The sequence below is a fragment of the Natrix helvetica genome (genome assembly GCF_964273705.1).
Source record: "Natrix helvetica genome assembly, chromosome: 1".
In the NCBI taxonomy this organism is placed as follows: Eukaryota; Metazoa; Chordata; class Lepidosauria; order Squamata; family Natricidae; genus Natrix; species Natrix helvetica.
In genome coordinates this window covers 19,724,389-19,749,475 of record NC_138548.1, presented here as the reverse complement: position 1 = coordinate 19,749,475, position 25,087 = coordinate 19,724,389, and the positions used below count along the sequence as shown (strand labels likewise).

General features: G+C 44.4%; 1 protein-coding gene across 4 annotated transcripts in view; it reads left to right on the top strand.

Moving 5' to 3' along the window:
• SSBP4 (single stranded DNA binding protein 4) overlaps window positions 1-24,643 on the top strand; it is a 57,034-nt gene extending 32,391 nt beyond the window's left edge. For 2 of the 4 annotated variants that reach the window (XM_081959766.1, XM_081959764.1), the window contains exons 4-18: window positions 43-127; window positions 6,840-6,929; window positions 8,897-8,980; window positions 12,350-12,409; window positions 13,720-13,786; window positions 14,251-14,318; window positions 15,952-16,019; window positions 16,170-16,215; window positions 17,617-17,652; window positions 17,851-17,896; window positions 20,131-20,198; window positions 20,711-20,789; window positions 22,597-22,625; window positions 23,548-23,655; window positions 23,887-24,643. In XM_081959766.1, the coding sequence (XP_081815892.1) occupies window positions 43-127; window positions 6,840-6,929; window positions 8,897-8,980; window positions 12,350-12,409; window positions 13,720-13,786; window positions 14,251-14,318; window positions 15,952-16,019; window positions 16,170-16,215; window positions 17,617-17,652; window positions 17,851-17,896; window positions 20,131-20,198; window positions 20,711-20,789; window positions 22,597-22,625; window positions 23,548-23,655; window positions 23,887-23,916 (964 nt within the window). In that variant the 3' untranslated portion in view covers window positions 23,917-24,643. Of the gene's footprint in view, window positions 1-42; window positions 128-6,839; window positions 6,930-8,896; window positions 8,981-12,349; window positions 12,410-13,719; window positions 13,787-14,247; window positions 14,319-15,951; window positions 16,020-16,169; window positions 16,216-17,616; window positions 17,653-17,850; window positions 17,897-20,130; window positions 20,199-20,710; window positions 20,790-22,596; window positions 22,626-23,547; window positions 23,656-23,886 lie in introns of all 4 variants that reach the window. The other 2 variants (XM_081959765.1, XM_081959763.1) reach the window with 1 other exon arrangement.
• Window positions 24,644-25,087: the final 444 nt, after the last annotated feature.

Sequence of the window (25,087 nt, the reverse complement as noted above, 5' to 3'; positions counted from 1 at the left end):
AATGATGCCTCTCTTTCTCCTTGTTCCCTTCCTATCCCATAGTGTATTTTGGGACCTATACTGTGCAGCACCTGATCGGCGAGAGAACTGCGAACACTCAAGTGAGGCCAAAGCTTTCCATGATTATGTGAGTACAATGCATGAGGCTGGTGCCAATTGTGCGTACGGTCGTTCAGATGCTGTGTTATGTGGACTTTGGAGGGCCTCCTGGATGAGACCAAAGTGAATAGTGAAAGAGAGATGAAAGCAATTTGAAGAGAGGTGAAAGCAATTCACTTGGAATATTGAAGGTGACCGGCTGAAACAACCCATAAAGGAATTCTGTTTCAGCCATATTCTGAACGCAAGGGACGATTATCGTGATACCAAACTGCAGACATCCTGTCAATCCCAATGTGGATGATGTAGGAGAAGGACCAGGGGAGACAGGATAGCAGTGTTCCGATATTTGAGGGGCAGCCACAGAGGAGGGGTGGTCAACCTATTTTCCAAAGCACCCAAAGGCCAGACAAGGAATAATAGATGGAAACTGAATAAGGAGAGATTTAACCTGGAAATAAGGAGAAATTTTCTGACGGTGAGAGCAATCAACCAATGAAACAGAAGTTGCCTTCGGAAGTTGTGGGAGCTTCATCACTGGAGGCTTTCAAGAAGAGACTGGGCTGCCATTTGTCAGAAATGGTGTAGGCCAGGGTCTCCTGTTTGGGCAGGGGGTTGGACCAGATGACCTACAAGGTCCTTTCCAACTCTGTTAATCTGTTAAGACAGTGCCATCAAACACCAGTCAATTCTTGATGACCCCTAAATATTTCAAGATGATTTGCATGTGTATTCTTTTGTTCCACAGCCCAATAACCATCCACCTGAAGTAAATAATAGTGAGTCACACCTGAGGGTAGAAATGCCCATCATGATGGTGACTGATCAGGACAGGGCAATGAATGAGAGTTACCCAAATGCTTCTCTTACTATTTAAACAAAACCTGTTCTGGTTCTGGAGGAAGTAGCATTCCAGCACTTTTTCTCATAGCATCTGATTAGTATTTCATAAGCAATATAAATGAAAACCTCCAGGCACTTTTATATAATCACTAGCAACTTGCATTTAAAGAATTAAGAGTGCCTCTGAGCATACAGAATCCATAATTGTGTAAATAGCAGCCAATAGATCACTGTTTCCCTCATGTGGAGGTATCACATAGGTAGAAAATGCATGGCACCTGTTCTGAAATCTACCTATAAATCTTTTATAGAGATTCCTGGATTAATCACCCCAAGGCTTTTCGGCCACTTGTAGCAGGTCTTAGTAAAAGCAATTTTTGAAAGTCTTTAAGTCAGGGTTTCCTAACCTTCAGACCTCTAAGGCACATGGACTTCAATTCCCAGAATTCCCAACTCAGATATGATTGCCTGGGGAATTCTGAGAGTTAAAATCCATGTATCTTAAAGTTGCCAAAATTGGGAAACCCTGTTTTAAGTTAAAGAAGTAATTCTACTTTGGCAGGTTGATTAGCAGTTATTCAATGTAGTCAATATTAGAATTAATAAACAATTCATATTCAAGGGTATTCTACTATATGTGTTTTTGTGCGTGCATGCATGCACGAGCACACATGCCCTCGAGTCAATCTTGACTTCTGGCAACATCCTGGACAAATCTTTGCAGTTTTCTTGGCAAGATTTCAAAACTGATTTGCCATTGCCTTCTTCCTAGGACTGAGAAAGTCTACATCTAAATACCAGTTATTAAGAAATAACTAATAGAGGTAGGCTGTCCCATTGTGCCCTGTTCATGGGCCAGCTGGTATATGAATGGCTGTTATTCATTATATCAAATTGAACCTCCATGTTCCTAAATAGTATATAGTTAAATATGACATGTCTGTGAGGTTTTTGAATGTTTCTGCCTCCTTTTTTGGAAAGCTTTTCCAATCATGAGTGTCCAGCCTTTTGGCTAGTCTGAGCCATATTGAGTGAAAAGGAATTGTGTTGAGTCGCATGTAAAATATATAATACAGCTAATGTGCACAAATAACAAACTGCCTTCAGTTTTTATCTGGTGGGGCTACATTACTAGCTGGCCCATGGGCTGTGGGTTGGACACACCTGTTTTAAATTGTAGTCAATTTTTTATTTTATTTTTACAGATAAGATTTAAATCAAGGGAAGGACTGACTGCTAAGAGAGCTGTTCCCTCTCTTATCGAGAGTGAAATGCAGTTATTTCATTGTCGATGTTCAGCTCTTCTACAATAGTCTGAGGGAGAAAAAGAACAGAACGAAGGGCCTCTAATTAGAAGCTAGGCTAAGCAGGCATTATTAAATACATTATTAAACACAGGTTTAGCCCCCAAGACTTAGAAGATAAACAGACACTAGTAAAACCAAAGAATTGAACACGATCCAATTATTTATTTATTTTAATCCACAATTGGATTCATTAATTTGATTCAGTGAAGGGGAAATGAGAAACGAAAAAGCTTTTGTCTAAATAAAAATGCACCAGATATACCTTGCATTCAAATCTAGTCTAATTGTCTATAAAAAAAAATTGGGGGGGGGAGGAGAGAGAGAAAGAGAAGAGAGAGGAAGGGAGTGAGAGAGAGGGAGGGGGAGAGAGAGGAAGGGTAAAAGAAAAATTACATTTTAATTTTCTAGACTCAAACCCTTCTTCTGTTATTCCTTCTTCTCTCTCTCTCTGTGTGTGTGTGTGCCCCCCTCCCATTGCTCCCCTGGAGAATATGCTTTGGATCCTTTGTGAGCGAGAAATTGCCTAAGAGGAGTCGTGCGGTGTTTGCTTCTGCTGTTTTCCTTGCTAGGTGGCCACGCGGTGCTGTACCACACATCCAGCTCTCCTCCCTGCCTGTTTCCATGGGAACTGCATTCTTTTTTGGACCACCTTTCTTCTGACACACGCTGAGGCCAGCAGCCCTTGGCCTTGCCCACCTCTCCCTCTCCCACAGGCCAGCAGGGGTTAACTGTCCTAGATGTTGCCCACAAACTGGCCGTGTGCCACTTATATCAATATTTCAGGGAGCGCTGCAGGAGCTCTGCATAGGAAATGATTAATGTTCAGTGATGGAAATCCCTCCCACCCACCCCAGCCTCCCACCCCCCCCAGTCCCGCCATCCTCAACAACCTGCATGGCCGTAGAGTACACTGGGTGGCTGAGTTCCCCAGTTCATCTGCCCAGCCTGGCCATACACAGGTAGTCCTTGACTTACAATGATTCGTTTAGCGACTGTTCAAACTTACAATGGCATTGAAAAAAAGTAACTTATGATCGTTTTTCACATTTAACGGCCATTGCAGCATCCCATGGTCAGGGGATCAAAATTCAACTGCTTGGCAACTGACTCATATTTATGACGGTTATTGCAGTCTCCCGGGGTCAGCCATTGCTCCCCTCTTTGCAACTTTCTGACAAGCAAAAGTCAATGGGGAAGCCAGATTACACTTAACAACTCTGTTACTAACTCAACAACTGCGGTGATTCGCTGAACAATTGTGGCACAAAAGGTGGTACAATGGGGCAAAGCTCACTTAACAACTACCTCCACATCAGAAATTCTGGGCTCAGTTGTGGCCATAGGTCGAGGACTACCTGTATTGATCTGGGGGAAAGGTAGCAGTATACATTAAGTATGATATAAAGGATATGCTACTGGATGACAAATAGACAAATAGAAAAAGCCAAGTTTTAAATCTACCCTCTGACTTGGAAGTTCATTGGAAGGCTTTGGACAGGCACACACAGCCCCATCTACATTGGTTTTTGGAGGTAACAAGGAAGGCAGATCCATAGGTGCCTTGCTTTCAACTCCTGGACACAGTGGGGTATAAATCTAAAGAATGATTGTTCTTGCTGATAGCCAAGCCATATCAGATCTCCTTCCTGCACGATCAATATGAGGTTCAAGTGGTTCCAAAAAGTTACAAATAATTTTTTTATTCGTTTAGTGACTGTTCAAACTCACACTGGCATTGAAAAAATATAACTTATGACCATTTTACACACTTAACGACCATTGCAGCATCCCATGGTCATGTGATCAAGTTTTTATATCCCTAGAGATTGAGTCTGAAAGGACCAAAAAAGCCTTTGTATGTAATCTTACAAGATTTGGAGCAAGCCTCACAATATTCTGGCCATTTTATGTTTTAAGCACACATGCTTAAAACACATTGAAACGCATAGCCTGTCACCTCAATACCAGAAAACGTTCTCCGTTTCTGAATTAGTAGACATCGACTCATTGTTATGGTTGATACCTCTCTGTGGCATAACATGATTGATGAACTGAAATCATTTATATAGTCAGCAACTGCGATTAAGCAAATTGTGGCTTCATGTAAAACCATTTAGGGCAGCAAAGCAAGCTCATCGTGTGTGTGTGTAGCCAAATAGCCTCTATGTCCATCTGCCTCTGAATCGAGCCTTGGTTGAGCTGAACTAAAATTTGATGAGAGAGACTAAGAGAGAAAGAAAGATTTATGTTGTATTTTTTCTGCTGGGCTTCCCGATTGATTATTTATCTGATTCAGTGGTGGGATTCCAAAAAATTTTACTACCAGTTCTGTGGGCGTGGCAGTGGAAGGATACCGTAAAATCGCAGTTCCCTCCCCACTCCAGGGGAAGGATACTGCGGAATCCCCATTCCCTCCCGATCATCGGGAGGCAGAGAATAGATGGGGGATGGGCCAGTCAGAGGTGGTATTTACCGGTTCTCCGAACTATTCAAAATTTCCGCTACCAGTTCTCCAAAACTGGTTAGAACCTGCTGAATACCACCTCTGATCTGATTACTGCTGGCATGAATGTCTGTGGAGGAGAGGGGTCAAAAAAGTCAAGATGGCACCCACAACCATGCACTCAAAGCCCTGCTCTTTATACACACAGTTAAAAAACTGGTGGGGTTTGGTTTGCACAGTTTTGGCCGCCATCTTGACTTTTCAACACCTCTTTTCCAGTGGACCCTCTGGCTGACAGCTTATACTTTCAGAAATGGATCTGGAGGGTTGTTTTTTTTTTGCTGGGGACAAATATGCGATACGATATTTCTCTACTCTGTTCTCTCATGTCTGCTTCGATTTTAATTTATTGCCTGAATTCCTTGCCTTTGAGCCTCAGTCGTCGTTGGGGGAAGTGGGTATTTTCTGATTGAGTTTATGCCTCCCCCCCTCCCCCCCGAGCATGCATTTTGGGGATTTAGTAATATCCGCTTTCAAGGCAGTCATTTTGTGAGGCTGCCTACGAGGAACTTTACAGGCTCGGAAAGATGAGGGACTCCTGAAATTCTGGGAGGTCATTCGGTCCATGAAGGGGAGATTCTTGTGCTTCTAAATAGAGGCAGATATAAGTACCAATGGAAGAGGATATTTGTAGCTCAGATTTGAACTGTGGTAACTGCAGTGATAAGACTGGGAGCTCCGGTTAGGTGTCAGTTGAAAAACAGAAGAGGAAGACCTGTGTTTCAACATACAGTTCCTCTTGCATCTTGTAACAGAAGCTCGTTTGCTAATGGATCCCCATACCATTAGGGCAGTGTTTCTCAACTTTGGTGATTTTAAGATATGTGGACTCCTGAAATTCTGGGAGGTCATTTGGTCCATGAAGGGGAGTTTATAGGGGGCTGCCACAGAGAGGGGGGGGGGTCAACCTATTTTCCAAAGCACCTGAAGGCCAGACAAGGAACAATGGATGGAAACTGAATAAGAAGTGATTCAACCTGGAAATAACGAGGAACTTTCTGACGGTGAGAGCAATCAACTAATGGAACAGCTTGCCTTCAGAAGTTGTGGGAGCTTCATCATTGGAAGCTTTCAAGAAGAGACTGGACTGCCATCTGTCAGAAATGGTGTAGGCCAGGGTCTCCTGTTTGGGCATGGGGTTGGACTAGATGACTTACAAGATCCCTTCCAACTCTGTTAAACCTTTGGAAGAAGAAGAACTCTTAAGTCAATGAGGCGGAGCTCCACTTACGAAATTCCTCCAGGGAAAATTGTTCTCTTGTTTGCCTGCCTTCTCCAGTTTGGCTTATTTGGGGCTTTTCCAGCTAACAAGGGCATGTTGGCTGGCATGGGGTGGAAGAGGGATTTTGTAGTCCCAACGTGTCTGAAGGGCACCAGGTTGCAGACATCAATTGTCGGTTGCCTAGGTCCCTATTCACTGCCAAAGATTCTGCCTGTCCTTTCCTTTTTTTCTCTCCTTTCCTCATATAAGGGATAGGTTGTACAGCTGTGGGGCAGGGAAGGCAGCCAAGCTGCTATTTTGAACTCTGACTTGGTTTTTCCTTGTTCTCTAAGCCAATCCCAACCTCCCCAGCTTGGAGGAAGCACTAAATTATTTGGAAATGGCAGCGGGGAGCAAAAAAAATCCCGGGGCCGTCTTCTCTGCCTGCCTTTCGAAGCAACAGCAGCCGTGTTGAATATTGTGTTCTAGCTGGCCTCCTGTGGAGGGGGGGGGGGCGTTCTGCAGTCCTTCCCGCACCCCCCCCCCTCTAAATTAAAACCACTTGGAGTGGAGACAATGCGTGAGGGGCCAGGCTGGAAAAAAAAAAAGGCAGAAAATTCCTGCCGTCTTAACAGCTCCCCCTGGAGCCAACTTGGCTCCCAATGAATGCCTGCCTTGAATCAGAAAATGCAGCTCGGTCATTCGCTCACTCGGCAGCAGCTCACAAATCTCAGCCCTGCTGCTGTGGCTCAGAAAGTCTTACAAAACAACTTCAAGCCCCCACTATTTGCAGATCTTTTCTCTGCTTGAGAGGCTGGCTGTGCTGGCCCACCATGCGCTGGGCAGAGAAAACCTGGGAGGCTGACCTCTTCTCCTCTCTCCACAGAGCACTGCAGCTACGACCAGTCCTGTGATGGCCAACCTGCCGCCCAGTGATGCCATCCCCAGCGGGCCTATGTTGTCGGGCTTTTTTCAGGTGGGAATAGGCCACTGCTGAAGCCGAAGCACCCTGCAGAACTTGCCTTCATCTTGATAGAGCCTCCATGCTCGAAGGCAGTCTAGCTTTGAAGCTGTCAGAAACTTGGCAGGGAACGTCTGCCTTATATTGACATTGAGTCTTTATTGATGAGCCCTTGGGCCATATCAAAGAGCAAAGTTCCAGAAACAAATGATGACTAAAATTTGATAAAAAGCAATTTAAAATGGAATTGGAATAAAATATGATTTAAGATGGAATTGGAATAAAGTACAGTCTGAAATGAAATTGGAATAGAATACAATAATTTAAGATAGATCAAATATGATAAAATTATATTTCGGTGTCACCCCTGCAATCTACCCCAATCAGTCCCACATAGGCAGATCTCAACCAAACCAATTTTGTTTTAAGTATGGTGCTGGGTTAAATGTTATTTTGCGGTTCTGGCCGCCCATAAGGTAAGTTGTTTCGATATGGGGATCCCAATGGGTCATTCGTTTGGTATACAGACCAAGGCACCTGTCTCTCACCCCCTTCTAGAAACAACAATCAAATAGGATGTGAGCCAGGTCTTCTACCTCTGCCACTCCGCAAATGCAGAGAGACACTCATTGTAGGGTATAGAATGGAATCTCCCATATCTAACCATTGTGTCAAGCTTTTCGAATCTCGCTGCCGTAAATATCTCCCTACGATATTTTAGCAGTTGTAACTTCAAATAGCTGTCTACTTGAAAAGTACGTTTGCATTTACTCAGTCATTTCAAGTTACCCACCTGACTAAGGATAGCTATATCATTTTGTGCGTCTATATCCTTAATTCTTTGGGCAGCTCTTTTTTTTTTTTTGAGTTGTTCTCCTGTTATGCAAGAGACAGGAAGGCCACAGCTTCTGCCTTAGAAGTAATCCTTGACTTAACAGCCATTCGTTTAGTGGCCATCCACAGTTACAATGGCACTGAAAAAAAAAAAGACTTGCAACCAGACCTTGCACTTATGATTGTCACAGCATTCCCCCCTGGTCATGTGATCAGAATTTGGACCCTTGACAACAGGCATGTATTTACAACATTTGAAGCATCTCAGGGCCATGTGTTCACCATTTGCTTCTGACAAACAAACTTAGTGGGGGAAGCTGAATGCATTTTACAACAGATGTGCAGCAACAGCAGTGATTCATTTAACACAGGGGTGTCCAAACTTGGGAACTTTAAGACTTGTGGACTTCAACTCCCAGAATTCCCCAGCCAGCCATGCTGGCTGGGGAATTCTGGGAGTTGAAGTCCACAAGTCTTAAAGTTCCCAAGTTTGGACACCCCTGATTTAACAACTACTGCAAAAAAAGGCCATAAAATCAGGCAGGCATCACTTAACAACTGCCTTGCTTGGCATTAGAACAGGCCTGTCCAACTGGCGGCCCGCGAGCCACATGCGTCACGCTTAGGCCACACCCATCCTGTCTCCACTAAGGCAAAAAAATGTCACGCTACATCACCATACATCACGTGACGTGATTGAGTTTGACACCCATGCATTAGAAATTCTGCTCCCAATTGTGGTCGTACGTCAAGGACTAGACCTGTGTTTCAACATACAGTTCCTCTTGCATCTTGTAACAGAAGCACATTTGCTAATGGATCCCCATACCATTAGGGCAGTGTTTCTCAACTTTGGTGATTTTAAGATATGTGGACTTCAACTCCCAGAATTCCCCAGCCAGTCATGCAAGCTGGTGAATTCTGGGAGTTGAAGTCCACACATCTTAAAGAAGCCGAGGTTGAGAAAAACTACATTAGGGAGCAATCCCTCATACTTTTCCCTTTCTTGTGGCCCCAGGCTTCAGCGTGCATCCCCGTTGCTTGGATTTGTGCAAAATTACTGTGGAACAGGAGAAATCTTGAACAATAAGCCTATAATCCAATAAGCATCCCTCTCCCCATAATTGCATTTCTGCTTCTTCCCTAAGGGACCACCTGGCTCCCAGCCATCCCTACATGCTCAAGCGCCCATGCACAATCCCAACGCGGCAATGATGGGACCCCATAATCAGGTAAGACCAGAGAAAGAGGCAGCCTTTTGTCATTGGCCCAGCTGTGCTCTGCTATCTGACCTCATCCTTTCCCCAAATCTTGATCCATTTGTACCTTTTGTTTTACACATTTTGGTACCAGCACATCAAGTATTTTTGGAAGGTGTACCACAAACGATTGTAATCCATTACTCCATACCAAGAAACTCAACTGCGGTCTATACACAAGGAAGTCCTACTGAATTGTTGGGGATTTCCTTCAAGAAAATGCATTGTTGTTTTAGATTAGCATGCTCTCTGAACCCAGGCATTGTATGTTATATGGCTTATCTGTTTGTAGAAATTCATCTAGTAGTTTAGCCTTATGTGCAGATCCAGCCACAGAGCTCTTCCCTGGATTTCAGTTATCTATGAATAGAGAATTGTACCTTTTAGAACTACATGAGAATCATCTTGCATTGGAATATCGTTTCCAGGTGTCTTTCCCTCGGGGTAATCCATTCCATCTCCTCTTCCCCAAGTTCTGAATTATGACAGTACTGAATGGACGATGGTTACAACTGGTTCTCGGAGTTCCGGTCCTCCCAGCACACCCACGCACATGGTCATATGATCATGATCTGGGTGCTTAGCAACCTGTTCACACTGGTTGCCAAGCACCCCACAATCATGTCATCAACATTTGTATCCATTCCTGCTGGCTTCACCAGAAAGTCAGTGGGGAAGCTGGCAAGGAATGTCAGAAGTCTCTGGGTTGAGTCTTCCCCAATTCCTCTCCACTTACCGTGTTTCCCTGAAAATAAGACATGGTCTTATTCCCCCCCCCCCGAAATAAGCGCTTGGCCTTATTTTGGGGAGGTCTTATTATTTTTGAGGTGCAGGAGGCGGTGAGTGTGGTCATCTCATGGCTGCTGCTGTGTTGCAATATTTTCGGGGATGGCTTGTTTTTGGGGGCGGGCTTATTTTAGCGCATGTGCTCAAACATGCCCAATTGGGCTTATTATCCGGGGCGGTCTTATTTTCAGGGAAATAGGGTATTATGTTTCACCAGCCACTTGCACACCCCTACATGTCCCTCCCCAACTTGGATAGCACTTTTTCTACAGCCCCTTGCAACCTCATACACCCTCCCTGATCCATGCAATGCCACTTGTGCATCCCCTCGTACCTTCCCTGTGCACGCTACCTTTGCAGCACCTCTTGCAGATCCTTGCCAACTCATGAGGCACTCCCTCCGCAACCTGTGTAGTGCCTCTTGTGCATCCCCTCGGTCCTTCACACATCTGGCAGCAGCCATTTACCTAATTGCTGTCCTGGAATTTGCAAGTTCCTGCTGACTTTCCCACTGATTTTGATAGTGGGAAGCCGGCACGAAGCTGCCTTGCCTAACAACCACGGAAATTCAGTTTAGAACAATAATGGGACTGCAGGGATTGCCATTGCTAAGTTGCCATCATAAGTTAAGAATTGTACTTTTGAAATTGTAATAATCTTGCATAATTGCCATGATTCCTTGCTTGAAACCTCAAGAGATTTTTGAAGGGGGGAGGGGGGATGAAGAGATTGCCCTAAATATCACAAATGTCATGTAATACAAAATCTTGCAAGATTGGTAAAAAATTCCCTATTTTTGGCCATTTGGGATTTGAAGTGATTTGAGCCTTTGAGTTATTGTTGACTCCTGGTGACTGCCTGGATTAGTTCCTACTGGTATTATTTTCTTGGCAAGATGTTGGAATTGATTTGCTATTGCTTTCTTCCTAGGGCTGAACAGAATGACTGGCCCAAGGTCACCCAGGTGGCTTTGTGCCAAGATGGAACTGGAACTCCTGGTCTCCCAGTTTTTAGCGCAGTTCCTTACCCCTTAATCAAACTAGCTCTTCTAGAGATGCTCTGTTGAAGCCCCTACATCAAATTCATTTTTACTTAATTTTGGACCCTTCTGATACCATTTGGATGGGAGATTGTATTGTACATATGTGGTGTTTGTAATTGCTGCATTTCCAATTCTGACCGGCAAGGGGGTTCTCAAAAGCAACTTAGAGTCACCTTGTAGAGGAGGGGGGAAATGATAATTAAGAAATAAATTAAAAAGCTATTGACGACAACAGAGGGGTGTATATAAGGGAAAGGGAAGAAACTGCTGCCCAACAGCAGTTATGTAAGATGAGACAACATCACTCTCCTAACATACCAGAGGGACCATCCCAGCTGAAAGAGACAGCTTCAGGGTATCTTTGAAGCAGGGGTGAAATGCACTTACCCTTGCTACCGGTTCGGTAGCAATGTGAGTGCACGTGCACTCGCTTCGCTCTCATGTGCCACCTCTGTGCATGCGCAAGGCCTCCTGCACATGTGCAGAGAATCAAAAATGGACGTGATGATGTCCAGGTGGATAGGCAGAGCCTGGTACCGAGCGCCTGCAAAGCTAAGCGAACAGTTGGGGGGAGGGATCCGCTATGTCACATGATTTAGATTGGCTAGAAAGCAGGAAATCATGCGTCACAGCTGATCGTCGGAAAAAACGGTTCGCCCGAACTGGTTTCATTTTTTTTACTACTGGTTTGGGCGAACCAGTAGTATTTTTACTACCAGTTTGAGCGATCGGTCTGAACTGGTAGCATTTCACCCCTGCTTTGAATTTGTCATGTTGAACTTAGCAAGGCAGGAATTGGGATGGCAGGGAACCAAGCAGAACTATAGAGGGACTTGTAATAGATAAACCAGAAAAAAAGGTGGCTGCCAGTCTTTTGCCAGGCTGCCATTTGTCTCATTTAGATCGCTGTGACTGCAATAAATTATATTCAAGCCAAGTTGTAGATAACCCATGAGTGCACAGAGGGAATTATTGCAGGCATCTGAAGGCAAGTTTAACCCATGTTCATGATATTAGAAAGCTAAAATGGGTATCAGCCATTAATAGTTCCATCTCTTAGTCCTCAGTGCACATCTTTTCAGGAAACAGTGGTCAACCTGTGACCTTCCCAGTGTTGCTGAACTACAACTCCCAGCATCCCTCATGGTACAGGTTGAGATTCCTGAAATGGTTCAGCTATATACGGAGGGCGAGAAATTTTTTCTAACAAAAATCCAGTTGAAATTGAGAAGAACTTAATTGTTTACTGAAAATGTCCAGAACTTTGGCATTCCCAGGTAATCTGGGAAAGCATTTGGAAGCCTGGAGACAGCTAACCAGTCATTAGATTTAGTGATAAGAAGCTTAGGATGTGCTGTATCTCATTAACTTGCTTGGTGCCATTTTACTGATTCTCATGAAGATACCCAATTCAGTTTGCATTGTTTGGGGTTGACCTTTCCCCAAAAGTGTGTGAGTCCCTCCGCAATTTACTATGTTTTGGAGCCATTCACTCCTCTTTTATTCGTCTGCAGCCATTCATGCCTTCGCGTTTCCCTGGTGGGCTCCGTCCTTCCGTTCGAATGCCAAGCCAGGTAAGTTCTTCCGTGGACTATTTTGGTAATTCAGCTCTCCCTTTTCACCTACAAAAATCCAGATCTGGTATCCTGTCATATTCTCTAGCATTTGTATAACTTTTTCCATTACTTACTGATAGCAGTTAGCAAATGGCCAAGTTGACCATTTCCATTAGATTATCTTCATTTCCTCTTTCCTCCAAAAATAATTTAATTTCCACAGGACCTCCTAACATCCAGCATTCATTACCTCTACTTTCCACCTCATACTTCCTCTGACTGCCCATCTGTGATATGGCATAGCAATGCCGCCAAAGGATCTTATGAATTAACCCAGTGATGGCGAACCTATGGCACGCATGCCACGGGTGGCACACGGAGCCATTTGTCAGGGCACGCGAGGCTCTGCCCTGTCAGTGGGCCAGCGCGCATGCGCGCACTGGCCAGCTGAGTTCACCTTTTTAAAAGCCATTTTTCGCTCTCCCCAGGCTCCAGAGGCTTTATAGGAGCCTGGGGAGGGCGAAAAGAGCCTCCCCTGCCCACCCAGAGGGCCTCCGGAGGCTTCAGGGACCGTCCGGAGGCTTCCCTGAAGCCTTCGGAACGCTTAAAACGCGCTCCCCCCACTTGTGGCATGCGAGCCAAAAAAGGTTTGCCATCACTGAATTAACCCTAAGTAGCCTTAATAAATGGAATTTTGTTTTCCGCAAATTGTTTTCTGGATAATCCTTCCTAATCAATGGTATACTATACTATAACCAATGAAAAATTAGACCACATTTTAAATTTTTGACAGGGGATATTAGAAAAGTAGGTTTAGACCCCTTGGTCCACCTGCCATCTGTTTTTCTTGCTGTGTGACCAGCCCATTTCCATTTCCGTTCTTGTACTCTCTTGATGATATCGTATACTTTTGTTTGTTCCCTAATCCATATGCAGGTCTTTCTATCTTGTCTTGTGATGCCAAGCATGTATCTTTCCCATGGCTCTTTGCGTCACTCATAGCTTTTGTATCAATTGTGAGGTTAGTGTCCATGTTTCACTGGCATGTGTTAGAACAAGTAGCACACACTGATCAAAAACTTTTCAGGCTTAGCAGGAGGTTGTTCTTGAAAATTATGCTTAGCGGGCCAAATGCCTACCAACTACATTTAACAAACCATTCAATTTCCTTTATTGTATCACCCTCCACTGAGATGCATTGGCCAAGGTATATGTACTGGTTCACTATGTCTAGTTCTTCTCTAGATATATTTTCCTTTCTTTCTTTGGTGAATAAGCATCATAATTTACCTGATTAAAAAGACATGGATTTTCCCCCCCCACTACAGCCATCTATGGGTGTGTCTGGCCAACCTCTGATGCCCAGTGCAATGGATCCGGCAAGCCGATCCCAAGGTGAGCGGTGAGTTAAAATGGGACGAGTGGATAGTCAGAGTGACATGAGACTATGGTGCAAGCAGGGAAATGAGATTAATGGTGGATCTCTTTAGAATCTATATCCATCCATTTCATAAATAAATGAGATAAATATGCATCTCATAAATAAGTCAACAAATGTCAAAGTATCTGACTTAGAAATTATTTGCATTTAAAAAAAGCAAAGCACTTCTGAAATATTTCTGAATTTTCCACATCTTTGCCTATATTTTTTTCAGCGCAGTATGGTAAAGCTAATACAAATGCTATGAACTTCTGAACTTGTTCTTTTTGCTTCGTTTAACTGCTTGAATGTGCAGATTTTTTGATTGTTGCTGCTTCTTTGAGGCTTCAGACACATACTTTGATTCTACAGTTGCATCTTAAATATGTCTGATCTCCCCAATTCTCCCCTCTTTTCCCACTCCTTTTGCCACCAGTAGGGCATCCTAACATGGGCCCGATGCAGCGCATGACCCCACCACGGGGTATGACAGGAATGGCTCCACAGGTGAGCTCCCGATAGATTTTGAAACAAGTTAGTGGATTTGGAAGAATTATTTGATTTGAGATTGTGATGGGTTTTTGTGTGTGTGTGTGTGTGTGTGTGTGTGTGTGTGTGTGCACATGCATGCCAATCTGAATGCAAAAGGTGGTCTAGAAGCTCAGGGAGTTTTCCAACTGCTTGAAGCTCACAGTTTAATTTGCACATTCCTTAAAACTGATGCACTTTGTTTTCATTCAGTTAGAATAAAGAAAGGTTCAATGGCGAATCTGGTGGGCACCCTATATAACCCTGGACTCCTGGCTTGCTTAAAGTATATATCATATTTTTCGGAGTATAAGACACACCTTTTCCCCTCAAAATAGAGGGTGAAAATCTGGGTGCATGTTATACACCAGGGGTGTCCAAACTTGGGAACTTTAAGACTTTAAGACTTGTGGACTTTAAGACTTTAAGACTTGTGGACTTCAACTCCCAGCATGGCTGGCTGGGGAATTCTGGGAGTTGAAGTCCACAAGTCTTAAAGTTCCCAAGTTTGGACACCCCTGTTATACACTGAATACAGCATTTTTGGCCTCCCAAAACCCCGCCCCCTTTGCAACCGTGCATAGCCTTTAGGAGGCTTCCAACGGGCCATTTTTTGCTTGTTTTTGCCCCCCCCCCCCCCCCGCAGTCCCCAGGATCACTCTACAAGCCTCCTAAAGGCCATGCATCCGCTTTTTTGACAAAAAATGGGCCTGTTTTCATAAGGTTTGCAGAGTGCAAAAACTTTTTTTCTTCAAAATCTTGGCACGTCTTATACTCCGGTGCGTCTTATACTCCGAAAAATATGGTAAATACGGTAAATAAAGAATAAAGCTAGTGTTAAATATTTCTAATCTGCCATTTCCCCTTTCAATTCTTTATATTAAACCTGTATGCCGCTTCCTATGAAAATTTGCATGGTGACTCACTGTAAGTGAACAGACTTCCAGGCAGTGGATTAAGTAGTATAAAATATGAAGAAAATGTGAAAGCGGGTTCGTAAAAATCCATGTGAAACAGTAACCGAAATACAAGGACTTACAACCATTCATTTAGCAACCATTCAAGGTTACAACAACCAGTCCTCACGCTAACCATCGCAACGTCCCCGTGATCAAAATTCACATGGCAGTTGGCACGTATTTACAACAATTGCAGTGTCCCGCCTGTCCCAGGGTCATACGATCGCCATTTGCAACCTTCCCAGCTGGCTTCCAACCAGCAGAGTCAATAAGGGAAGCCAGATTCACTTAACATCTGCCTGGTTCACTTAACAACGGCAGTGTTTTGCTTAAAGAATCACAGCAAAAAATTCAGATGCCACTCGCTTAACAACCCATCTTTCTTAGTAATGGAAATTCTGGTCCCAGTTGTGGTCATAAATCAAGGACTACCTTTATATCTAGTTGACAGCTAGTTATTGTTTGAGCTAGAGGAACAAAATACTTTGCCCTTAATAGTGACGTGGTGTTTCTTATCTTTGGTAGCCATAATGGTAATAATAGAAAGTTCCTGAGCTCTGTAGTAAATAGAAGAATGACTGGGATGGGAATCAAATAGTCTTGCTTGGTTTCTCTTCCTTCCCCTAATCCCTTCCTGCTTTTTCTTCGTCCAGAATTACGGTGGTGGCATAAGACCTGCTCCAGGGTCCCTGGTTTGCCCTGGTATGCCTACAATGAACATGTAAGTGTCTGCATGAGTTTCTCTTGGGAAGGGGTAGCCAAAGGAAATAAGGGAGAGTGTGTCTTTTCAACAGAACAGGAGCATCATCACCCCTTCCCAGGAACCCTTCCAAATGTTTGAGAGGTCAGCCTTGTACATTTTTCTCCGCAGAGCTCCGGGTGTTCGAGGATCCTGGCCAAACATAAACACAAACTCGGTATGTCTGCTTTTAATTTTTATTTAAATAAAAGTTGTATCTACAATTCAGAAAGTCACAGTGGCTGCATTCACACAACAGACTTCACCGAGCAGGCGAAAAACTTTGTGGCTGCACTTAACCCAACACGTCGTTTACGTTTGGTCAGAGTTTTTGTGTCTCGGTTTGTGGTACACACCCAACCAGTTTTATCTACTTTGTAATTCAGGAAATTATGCAGAGTCTCCCCAAATGGGTTAATTAGGCAACCAGGTTAAGCAGTTCTGCCAAATGCAGCCAATGCCTGATATATTCTGCTTCCCAGATAAGATTAACATTTATGTTTTATTGTGTTCTACTAAGCTAGATTAAGGGTGGCTCAGTGGCTAAGACACTGAGCTTGTCGATCAGAAAGGTCGGCGGTTCGGCGGTTCGAATCCCTAGTGCCGCGTAACGGAGTGAGCTTCCGTTACTTGTCCCAGCTTCTGCCAACCTAGCAGTTCGAAAGCATGTAAAATTGCAAGTAGAAAAATAGGAACCAGCTTTGGTGGGAAAATAACAGCATTCCGTGTGCCTTCGGCGTTTAGTCATGCCGGCCACATGACCACGGAGACGTCTTTGGACAGCGCTGGCTCTACGGCTTTGAAACGGAGATGAGCACCGCCCCCTAGAGTCGGGAACAACTTGTCACGATGTTAAAAAGTTTGCTAAGCCTGAACTGCCTAAACTGACACTCAAGAGTTAAACTAAGAAAGCTTTATTGCGCAGGTCATAAAACAAAAAAGGTTCTTATCTGAAAGTGATTTATTGCGCACGCGTTACACATTCCAAAATTCCTCTCTTCTTTGTTCGGCAGCCAACTTTGGCAAACGTAGCTTTCATTATCAAAATGTAACCAATTAGTTACTTTTGTTTTTCATTTACTTTTATTATTTTATTATTAAAGTTTGTTTATTAATTAGAATACTTTAAAGACTTATTTTTCTCAATATCTCAAAAGATATGCGGAAGGGAAACAGCCACGGTCCATTGATCTCCAACAGGGTGTTTTTTCCCCTGACACAACTAGCACATATGTGCGAGGGGAACCTTTACGTTTAATCTAGATCAGTGGTTCTCAACCTGTGGGTCAGGATCCCCTTTGGGGGTCGAACGACCCTTTCACAGGGGTCGCCTAAGACCATCGGAAAACACATAGTTTCGATGGTCTTAGGAACCGAGATACCAATTTTATGGTTGGGGGGGTCACCACAACATGAGGAACTGTATTAAAGGGTCACGGCATTGGGAAGGTTGAGAACCACTGATCTAGATGAAATGTTAATCTATATTGCTAGTCCCTGTATGATATGCCGTATACTAAATAAATAAATCTGGTCCCCAGCCAGTGATTTCCCCCCCTCTCCTTTCTATCCTCTTTAGATATCCTATTCCTCCTCTTCTCCTGGCAGCTATGGGGTAAGTGGCTGAAGAGGTGTGAAAAGATGTGGCGTGGGCTTCCTAAGCAAATTTTGAACTCCAGTTTTGATACAGGGCAGATGAATCTAATAAATCTGTTTGCAAGACATAGTTGATAATGTTGATGAGAATGACTCCTTCACAAGGCAAACCCCGGGATCATTATTTCTCTCTGTCTCTCTCTCTCTCTCCTCACAGGGAGGTGGAGGCCCTCCTGGTACCCCTCTCATGCCAAGCCCTGGAGGTAAGTATCCTGTGAATGAAGGTAAATATACACGTCCCGGGATAATGTTGGAGGATCCAATCTGAGTCAGTCAGCGAGACCAAAGGTTTATTCTTCCAAGATTTTGGGCGCGTGCTGGAGTTCATCATCAGAGAAAGAAGTTCTGTGATGTTGAGTTCCAGCATGAGCCCGAAAGCTTGGAAGAATAAACCTTTGATCCCAGTGACTGACTTGAATTGGGATCCTTGTAAGTATCCTAGATTCTACTTTGGAAGGAATTTATTTCTGAATGCCCCACTTTTCTGTCACAATGCCTCAGAAAAGTCTTCCCCTGTCCTGGTGTCTTTCAAATGTTTGAGTTTCAACACGTATAGTCGCTAGGCAACTTTTTCTTTTTGCTTTATTATTTGAATGAGAACAGAGAGAGGAAAAAAAGAAAAGAATAACCAAAAAAAAGGGGAAACAAGGCAATACAGGTAGTACTTGATTTACAACCACTCGTTCAGTGACTCTTCAAAATTGGAAAGGTTGTGAATGAGGGGAACTTACAATCATTTCCCCAGGATGGTCACAATGATGTGTTCACAATCCAGGCATCGTTATAATGTCGTAATGAGCCACAATCGCATCATCACCATTTGCAACCTTCCTTGTTGGCTTCCCACAAGCAAAATCAAGAGGAAAGCTGGCAGGCTTGCTCACAGTAATTGTGAGAGGGATCTTGGAGTCCTAGTGGAGAACCATTTAAATATGAGCCAGCAGTGTGCAGCAGCTGCCAAAAAAGCCAACACAGTTCTAGGCTGCATCAACAGAGGGATAGAATCAAGATCACGTGAAGTGTTAATACCACTTTATAATGCCTTGGTAAGGCCACACTTGGAATACTGCATTCAGTTCTGGTCACCATGATGTAAAAAAGATGTGGAGACTCTGGAAAGAGTGCAGAGAAGAGCAACAAAGATGATTAGGGGACTGGAGGCTAAAACATATGAAGAATGGTTGCAGGAACTGGGTATGTTCAGCTTAAGAGAAAGAAGGACCTGGGGAGACATGATAGCAATGTTCCAATATCTCAGGGGTTGCCACAAAGAAGAGGGAGTCAAACTATTCTCCAAGGCACCTGAGGGTAGAACAAGAAGCAATGGGTGGAAACTAATCAAGGAGAGAAGCAACTTAGAACTGAGGAGAAATTTCCTGACAGTTAGAACAATTAATCAGTGCAACAGCTTGCCTCCAGAAGTTGTGAATGCCCCAACACTGGAAGTCTTTAAAAAGATGTTGGATAGCCATTTGTCTGAAACGGTATAGGGTTTCCTGCCTAGGCAGGGGGTTGGACTAGAAGACCTCCAAGGTCCTTTCCAACTCTGCTATTGTATTGTGTTGTAATCCACAGGTCTATTTTATAAGTAGGTCCCACAGCTTATTCTCCTGTGGAGTATGAGACTCCAGATATCCATCTAGCATCCCCTGCCTCTCGGCCCATGGTACCCCTCCTCCACATTCCATACAGTAGTGTGCATTCACCCGCATTCACCCCTATTCAAATCCAAATCCAAACCTTTATTGTCAGAGTACAACATGTGTACAATGAGATTGGCTGAGCCTCTCCCTATTTACCCAGGATACCAGCCCATCTGCCTACACTCTCCAGGGCCCACCCATTGCTTTGCTTATGCTGTCTTGGTGTCTAGTGGTTAAAGCACCAGGCTAGAAATCCAGACCCTGTGAGGCCAGTCACTATCTCTCAGTCCAATCCACCTTACAAGGTTGTTGTGAGGAAAATAGGAGGTGTATTAGATATGTTTGCCACCTTGAGTTATTTATAGGTAGGTAGGTAGGTAGGTAGGTAGGAAGGAAGGAAGGAAAAGGAAAGAAAGAAAGAAAAAAGAAAGAAAGAAAGAAAGAAAGAAAGAAAGAAAGAAAGAAAGACTATAACCAATCTACAGATTAACCTACATATCAAGCTTAGGCCCTCCTCCAATGCATAATATAGTTTAGCCTATTGTAGATTGAAGAGGCATCATTTCTGGCTAAATTTTGGAATGGAGCTCTGGACTAGACAGACTTTTGACCTCAATCAGCCAGATATTAAACCCTAAGGATGAAGCCTCCATGTACTTGAGGCAATTTATCTACGAATACCACCCAACTTCATGTCCTGCTGATGGGACTTCCTTGAGATTTCTAGATGTTCACTGTATGAAAAGAAGACCACCTTGGTAACTTTTTCTTGCAATGTCCTCTCCTTCTTTCAGACTCCACCAACTCTAGTGAAAATATGTACATGATGAACTCTGTTGGCCCTCCACCAAGCCGGCCTGGGGTAAGTGCCTTCTTCCTCCTCACTCCTTGTTGCTGGGTGATATTCTATGACAAAGTTCTTATTTCACCACGAGTGAGTTGGGCAGCCACGTACATTTTCTAAATAAATACATACATACATACATACACTGTATTGCCAAAAGTATTCACTCACAACTGAATCTGATTATGTTGGATGGGTGAGCGAATACTTTTGGCAATATAGTGTACATACATACATACATGCATGCATACCAGAGGTGGGTTGCTAATTTTTTTACTACCGGTTCGGGCGTGCTCCCACATGCGTATGCAACACTTCTGCGCATGTGCCACCGCTACTACTACTGGTTCGGGCGATCCAGGCCGAACGGGCAGCAACCCACCTCACATACATACATACATACATACATACATACATACATACGTGCAAACATATAGGAGAAAACTGTCATGCTTCTCCGCCTGGAATCGGCCCTTCCTCATTATTTCTGTATTTCTCTTCTTTTCATATTCTCTGTGCATAATGTTTAGTTCTCCATGGGGCCAAGTCCAGAAGGTCCAATGGCTGGAATGAGTGCCATGGAGCCCCATCATATGAATGGATCCTTAGGTAAGTATGGACTTTCCTGCAGGGCAGGCCATGGACAATAAAAAAAATCCATAAATAAATACAATCCAATACATTCTCAATGTCCCCTTGCATGCTATAAGAGGTCAAGTCCAGGGGAGTGTGATTTCCAGTGATTTTAAGGCACATCCATAAAATTCTTACATTACTTACGTCTATTCAGAAATGTTTTGTCATTGGTTTCCTCCAAGATGTTTTTTAACTTCCCAGTCTAATCTCTAGATGTGAAATCTTCTGATGGTCTATCCAAGTCCTGACCAGCTCCAAGCTTGCTTAGCTTTTTAAGTTCTGCCAAGATCAGCTAGGTTCTGACTGGAGCAGGAGCGCATTGGGACGCCAGAACGCTAACTCTTGAGTATCCTCTAGCTTTAATTTTGGCAGAAAATGATGAGGAACAACTTCCATGCTGCAGTATCGGGGAATTGGTGTTCCTACACATATGTCCACTTATCTGTTGGTTACCTAGCAGGGATATTATACAAATGAGATTCCCGAGCTTGAAATCACATACAGATGTCCTTCACTTACAATCATTCCATTCAACGACCATTCAAAGCTAACAATGCCACTAAATGAGTGGTGCACAGCTTGGTTGCTTAGATGAAACCTACATAACAATGTTAACTGCTCTAGATAGGACTAGAAATACACTGTATTGTCAAAAGTATTCGCTCACAACTGAATCTGATTATGTGGATGGGTGAGCGAATACTTTTGGCAATACAGTGTATGTTGGACACGTCATCTGAATTCAGGAGTAATAGCTTCCCTGATTCAAAGTCATCCCGAGAAAGGCTGACTTTTTGACAGAGTTTAGTCGTTTCGGTGAAAGCTCTGTGAAATGGCATGATTGCAGAGGATCAGGTTATTCTTGGGGGTTTGTGGAAGTAAATGATTGTGTGAAAGGGACTATATAGCCAGAATCAAGAACTGAACATTAACATCCCATTCAGAGGAGGCCTTGAGGAAAGATTTTATTTCTTAAAAGCTGATAGTGAAGACAGCGGATATTCTACACTCCTATAACAGTGGTGGGTTAACAGCGCACGAATGCGCCTTAGCGCCTCTGCGAGCCTCTGCGACACTGCAGCTGCTCAGTGGAGCGTCACACAGGTGCTGCGGGCTTGGAAGCACAGAAGACGTGCAAGACCGGTAAGCAGCTCAGGCGGGCGGGTCGGCCTTCCAGAGCACTGTACCGGAACGGTAGCCGGTGCTCCGGGTTGGCTCTGGTACGCCTGTACCAGAGCGTACCGTCTGTAACCCACCACTGCCCTATAGCCATTATGGCGACCTGTGGCATGTGGAGCCCTCTCTGGGGGCACGCAAGTCGTCACCCTGGCTCAGTTCCACCGCGTATGCACACATGCCTCCTGCTGGCCAGCTGATTTTCAGGTTTCTGCTGAGCATGAGGGGGAGATGCATGTGCATGGGGGGGGGGGTCATACACTCATGTGTAGGGCACTGGGGGCACAGTGCATCCCTCCGCGCCCTGTTTTTGGTCCCAGGATGCTGCAGGGAGGCCTGCTACGCCCAAAACGGGCCACTGGGGGCCCACATTGCATTGTGGGTGTGGGCATGCACACTTTCAGCATGCAATGACAAAAAGGTTAGCCATCACTGCTCTATAAAGTCCATTAGTAGAAAATTTTTATTGGTAAGAATTTCTGTGGATTAAGTGGAGGCTCCTAAGACTTTGGCGGCCAATAAATCTATACTTTCCACAAAAGTCTTCCAACCTGGTAGAAATCACCTAAGGGGCAGGGTTTAACTGCTGTCATTCTCATTGCAGGTCCAGGTGAAATAGATGGGATGCCCAAGGTAAGGGTTTGCATCATGGTGTCCTCTTCCAGAGAGCGAGCTGGACTTCCACAGGCCCTGGGGAGCCAAGGGATTAGAAGGGGATCAGGAACGATGATATGGCTTTAAAGGGGAGCATGAGATCTACTCGGTTGGACCTCTCTCGATGTAGAATCTTTATCTTTCGGAAGAAAGAGGGTCAATTGACCTACCCAGTAATTCGTTTGCCTAACATTGAAGGACTGGTATTTGGGAGAGAACCAGGGTCTTTCTGGAGCTAACTCTTATCGGAATCAAAAGTAGTCCTTGACTTACAACCAGTCACTTAGCGACTGTTTGAAGTTATGACCGAGCCAAAAAAAAGGGGACTTAGGATCCAAATTCAAAGTTTATTTATTGATTACATTTAGAGACGACCCATTATCCTTTGAGTGACTCTGGAAGTTCTGGTAATTGGATCTCCCTGAACATGATTTAATTTGGGGCACTTAGCAATATTGCAAACGGTTGTATGTACGGCCATTTGCAGCATCCTAATGTCACATGACTATTTTATGACGGTTTTACCCCAGACTGCCGCTTCTAATTTTACCCAAAACTGCTCTCATAGCAAACCATTGACCCGCTTAACCACCGAGGATTTGTTTATTGACTGCCTCCCCAAAAGGTTGTAAAATTGGCTTGGTCATGTGATCAACCTGTTTTGCAACCATTGTGACATTCAGTCATCCTGGGCAGGCTCTCTTACGTTCGTAAGTTGAGGACTACCTGTAATTAAACTGGCTTTTTAAAAAGCAAAAAAGGCCAACCTTTTCCACATGCCTTTTGAACAATGCGATCTAGAGCTCTGAGAATGTGTTCGAATCATGGCTCAGATGTGAATTGCCTGGTTTTCTCTCTCTCTCTCTCTCTCTCTCTCTCTCTTTTATTTCTGCTTACCAAGAATTCCCCGGGTAGCATGGCCAGCATAGCTAACCCACCGGGCACCCCGCGTGACGACAGCAGCAGTGAGATGGGCAGCAGCTTCATAAACCCCTTCCAAAGCGAGAGCGTAAGGGCCTGCGTGGAGCGGCGGCCGCGGAGGGGGCGGGGATCTCGGGGGGCACGCGGCGGGCGGGGCACCGTGTGGCAGGGTCGGACTGGGCTGTCAGTACCAACAGCTAACAGTGCCATCTCATGCTGGAAGCAGCAGCTGTCAGAGGTGTGAAGAGGGGGCCGGTGCCCCCCCCTCCGTGACGGACCCTTCCTCTAATGCTGTGGTGTCTCCCATCTGTCTCCCCAGTATTCGCCCAGCATGACTATGAGCGTGTGACCCGGCCCGGATGCCCAGTCCCAGAGGAGCCAGACTGATCCCCCCCCCTCCCAGGGGTCTTAATCCCCCTGTATTTAATAACAGCTTCCCTTGATTGCTAGTCTCAGCTCCCCTGCCCCCAGTCTGGACTTTTGATCCCCGCCCAGGTCATCACCTGCCCTCTTAACTGGTACTCAATAAACTCTAGTGACGTGAGAATGGTCACTTAATCAAGTGGGACAGCCGAAGGTTTGATATGCTGCACAAAACGGACAGTTACGAAAGGCAGGGAGATGCATCCTCTCCTGCTGGACTGCAGCATCCCTTACCCCGAGGGGTTTTTTGATGATCCATTGGACATTGGGACTATCGTCTACTGTGCGTCTTTGGACTTTTACATTCTGCATTGTAGCAGGAAGAGTTTGGAAAGCTTCATTTTGGTCTCTGTTCTTAAAACCTGGTGGTATTAGCTGGGGGGGAAAGCATGGGCATCAGGAAACATGGCTAAGACTCTTCCGGAGTCTTGAAGTTCAGCGGGAGGGCTAGAGGAAGACACAAAGCCCCTTTTGGTGAGCTTGGGAGGTAAATGGGGAAGACGTGGTGGGTGAAAATTGGCCGCCACGAGCTGATTGAATTAATTTGGAGGTGTGTGGACTCGACTGCCAATGCAAAAGTTTTTGAGGAATGGGCAGACTCTCTTCTCTCATGTCTGCAGCCAGCTTTGGTTTCCTGCCTATCTTCATTGGGCTAGAAATATATATATATATATATATATATATATATATATATATATATATATATATATATATATATATATATATATATGGCAAAATTGTTTCCTAATTGCAGAGACTTCCATGGAAGTATTCTTGATTCTGCCCATATCAGTTGACAGAGACTGTGTAGTACCAGATGCTATTTGGAGGGGGGGGGGGGGGAGAGATACCTAATATTGAACTCAAGGTGAATTTGAGCTTGGTTCCTGATGACTTCACAAAAATTTCCATGTTGTTTTCTTGGCAATAGCATGGAAGTATTTTGCCATTGCATTCTTCTGGGATGTATTTTCAGCTTCCTACAGCCTTGGGATTTCCTAGTGGTCTCCCATTCTGGTATTAACCAGACTAAAATCTGCACAGCTTCCAAACTTAGGCAAGGTCAGCCAGATGCTGCCACCAGCTGATCTACTAGT